Source organism: Oryzias melastigma, linkage group LG6 (assembly GCF_002922805.2).
Source record: "Oryzias melastigma strain HK-1 linkage group LG6, ASM292280v2, whole genome shotgun sequence".
NCBI classification, from domain to species: Eukaryota; Metazoa; Chordata; class Actinopteri; order Beloniformes; family Adrianichthyidae; genus Oryzias; species Oryzias melastigma.
Window position 1 is genome coordinate 13546790 of NC_050517.1, and position 4031 is coordinate 13550820.

The 4031-nt window shown below is 38.4% G+C and overlaps 1 protein-coding gene across 1 annotated transcript in view; it reads left to right on the top strand.

Moving 5' to 3' along the window:
* Positions 1 to 4031, top strand: part of nell2a (neural EGFL like 2a) — a 126821-nt gene that overhangs the window by 103058 nt on the left and 19732 nt on the right. Inside the window, exon 16 of the mRNA XM_024282195.2 lies at positions 2885 to 3025. Coding sequence (XP_024137963.1) covers positions 2885 to 3025 — 141 coding nt within the window. The remainder of the gene's footprint in view (positions 1 to 2884; positions 3026 to 4031) is intronic.

The window sequence follows — 4031 nt, forward strand, 5'->3', positions numbered from 1 at the left end:
AGCTCCAGCAAAGACACACAAGACTGAACAGGGATTGGGGGAAAAGGAGATCTTTCGCAAAAACCTGACTCTGACAAATGTGGAGAAATTTATAACAGATAAAGGACTAATTTATTTTGTGGGTACAAATATTAGCATTTCTTGAGTACAAATTTGCGTTATGTGGAAAGCAATTTGTATCGTCTTGACACAAATTAGCATTTTGTGCACAGGAATTTGTGCTTTGTGCTCAAAAAAGTGTATTTTGTGTGCGCCAGTTATTCTTATGTGCACAAATCAGTATTCTGTTGGCACAAACAATCATTTTTTGCACAAATTGCTATTTTGCGGGCTCTAAAAAGCATTTTGCAAGCACAAGTTAGTATTTTTGGGCACAAATTAGTATTTTAGCAGGTTCAATTCTTACTGCTATTTTTTTTTACACAAAATGCATATTTGTGCCAAAAAATATCATTTTACATGCACAAGTTGGTATTCTGTGCACACAAATTAGTTGTTTGTGCAAAAATTAACATTTTTGTGCACAAAATACCAACTTGTGCATGTAAAATGATATTTTTTTGGTACAAAATACAAATGTGTTACAACAAAACAGTATTTTTTCCACAAAAAAATTGCAATATGTGTAAAAAAAAGGTAATTTATACACACAAATGCTAATTTGTGGGCATATAATGCTAAATTGTGTTCAAAAAACAACTCCTGCACACAGAATACAATTTTTTTTGCCATGAAATAGCAATTTGTTTGCGCAAAAGAGCAATCATTGCCCACAAAATAGCAATTTGAGCAAACAAAAAGCTGTTTTGGCGCACAAAAAATCCTCATTTGGTGCACAAAACACCAAATTCTTCATGCTGTATGTCTGCATGTCTGTTGCGACAAAATACTAATTTACTAATTTACAGCGATTTTTGCACACAAAATAGCTGTTTCTGTACGCAAAATAGCATTTTTTGTACATAAAATAGTTATTTGTGCATGCAAAATAGTAATTTTTGCAAACAAAATGCTTATTTAATGCACACAAAATGCTAATCTGCCTGCAAAAAATACCAAATTTTGCACACAAAATTATAATCTGTTGCGACAAACATTTTTACCACCTAATAACAGTTTGTGCAAACAAAATGCTAATTTGGTGCACACAAAATTTTAAGTTGTGCGAATAAAATTCTTGTGTGTGCTTAAAAGCAGCAATTTGTGCACACAAAATAGCATTTTTTGCACACAAAATAGCTATTTGTGCACGCAAAATAGTCATTTTTGCAAACAAAATGCTTATATTTGCCCACATGTTGGTGATTTATTACCACAAAGTACTAAATTTGTTCGTGCAAAATACACATTTATTCCAAATTTCTGCAGTCATCATAAATGGGCAGATAAGTCAAGTTCTTTTTCACTTCAGAATTTTCCCTCTTTCTGTGCATCTGTTTTTTTATTTTAAAACTGGAATTCAGAGGTGATCGGACATTTCTCCTCATCGACTCGTTTTCAATATACTATTTGCTGGAGATTTGTGATTTTTATAGAGTGTGATCTTAGCCGGTCTCAAGGGGACAAAACGAGGTACTCACACTAAGATGATTAATAAAGTGTTAAAGCTCCAGCAAAGACACACCAGACTGAACAGGGATTGTGAAAAAAAAAAAAAGGAGGGGGAGGTCATTTGCAAAAATCTGACTCTGACAAATGTGGGGAATTTTTAGACGGATAAAGCCCTAATCTGCAGGACATTTGATCAGCAGTTAATCTGCTGCTGAAATTCTATTAAAAGGCGGAGGGGCTCATTAGCCAATAGATCTTAATCCCATTACTGCCTGGGTGGAGGGGGAGCAGGGGAGGGGGGGCTGTCGCTCTGTGGGGGATTCTGTTGCCGTACAGTTGTGGAGAAGGTCACACACGGCACACTGCCATTTTCATAATGAGAGTGGAGCATCATGCATCATGTGCAGTCATAAAAAAGCCATCACTGGCTCGGCAGACACATTTAATCACGGTGCATGTCTGGTCCTAACATATTTAGCCGTGCCGCATAATAACAGGCTTTATTTCCTCTCTTGTGCGGGCCCGGCCCTTAGTTTAATTAAATGTTAGCTGCAATATCAGAGTCATCTGTCTCCCTTTGTGCATTATGCTTATTGTTGACGCTTGCGTTCCACTTGGTCTTCTTCCTCGCCGTTTTCAGGGTTGTAATAGAAAGGTTTTAGCGGCGGCAGATTGTAAGCGGAAAGAAAAGGGTGACAGTGACGACGAAGAAAACAAAGAAACAGATGAAGAATGAATGACAGCGAGACAAAGACGGAGAGGGGCGTTTAGAGCGTGTAATCTCCGTCTTGCGTTGAGTCGGAAGGGGTGGTGAAGTCAAGGATTCTTCTAAGTGGAGTTCTGTGAAAATAAACATCGTCTCCATCAACTGACAGCCGCCCACGGAGGCCTGTGAGAAGCTGCGTCAGAGCGCTGTGCTGAGCGTCTGTGCACATCACCATGGAAAGTTATTTTTTTCTTTTCCAAGTAAAAGTGAAAAAAATGTATGTATTTACCTGAAGGTCGGCTACACTTTACAATTTCTCTGCCTCATCGGAATCTAAAGCAATTGCTGGAAAAATCAACTTTTTGTGTGTGTGTTTTTCTTTTTTTTAATTCTCAGATATTTGTTATAGATAAAAATCTGATTGAAACTGTTTGGTCTCTACTCCCTTTGGACTAGAGTCTTCGAACACACTGTGTTTGATTAATTGTGAATCAGCCTGTATTGAAAATGCCCAAAGAAGCAAGACTGTTTGGTTCAATATCTCATTTCTTGTAAAAAGATATTTTGAAAGCCGGACATATTGAGCGTGCACTGATGTCTTACTGTCTCCCCTCTCTTGTGTTTCAGATATTGATGAGTGCGCAGACGGCTTCGTGGAGTGTGATAGTAAATCCACTTGTGTCAACTTGCCCGGCTGGTACCACTGCGAGTGTCGCGACGGCTACCATGACAACGGCTTGTTTTCCGCCAATGGGGAATCGTGTGTCGGTACGTATCTGAGTTTATTAAACAGAAATAGTTAAAAAGGAAAAAGCTGAATGTAGACTGAAAAATAAGGGTGACTTTGAAAATGCTCAAGTAAGAAGCAAGATGAAAAAAAAGAATCTGCTATTGCTTAGATACAAACCTTGATGAATACTTTTTAGAAATAAAAAAGCATCATCCATTGTTTTCTGTTTAAAATGCCTTTAAACAGAAAATCATACCACATGAAATATAGAAATAACACTCGGTTAAAACCTTACAAGTTAAACTTACAGCGAGACAAAAAGTATTCAGTCAGCCACCAATTGTGTAAGTTCCCCCACTTAAAAAGATGAGAACCCAGAAAATCACATTCTCTGATTCTAAAGAATTTATTTGTAAATTATGGAGGAAAGTAAGTACTTGGTCACCTACAAACAAGCAAGATTATTGTCTTTCTTCTTCTGTCCTCCACTCGTTACCTGTATTAATGACACCTGTTTGAACTCGTTATCCATATAAAAGACACCTGTCCACAACCTCAAACAGTCACACTCCAAACTCCACTATGACCAAGACCAAAGAGCTGTCTAAGGACACCAGAAACAAAATAGTTGACCTGCACGACGCTGGGAAGACTGAATCTGCAATATGTAAGCAGCTTGGTGTGAAGAAATCAATTATTAGGAAATAGGAGACATGCTAGACCTCTGATGATCTCCCTCAATCTGGGGCTCCCTGTAAGATCTCAGCCCATGGGATCAAAATGATCACAAGAACGGTGAGCAAAAATCCCAGAACCACACGGGACCGGAATGACCTGCAGAGAGCTGGGACCAAAGTAACTAAGACTACCGTCAACAACACACTACACCATTAGAGATTCAAACCCTGCAGAGCCAGACGTGTCCTCTTCCTAAAGTCAGAACATGTCCAGGCCCACCTAAAGTTTGCTAGAGAACATCTGGATGATCCAGAAGAGGATTGGGAGAAGGTCCTATGGTCAGATGAAAACCAAAATAGAACTTTT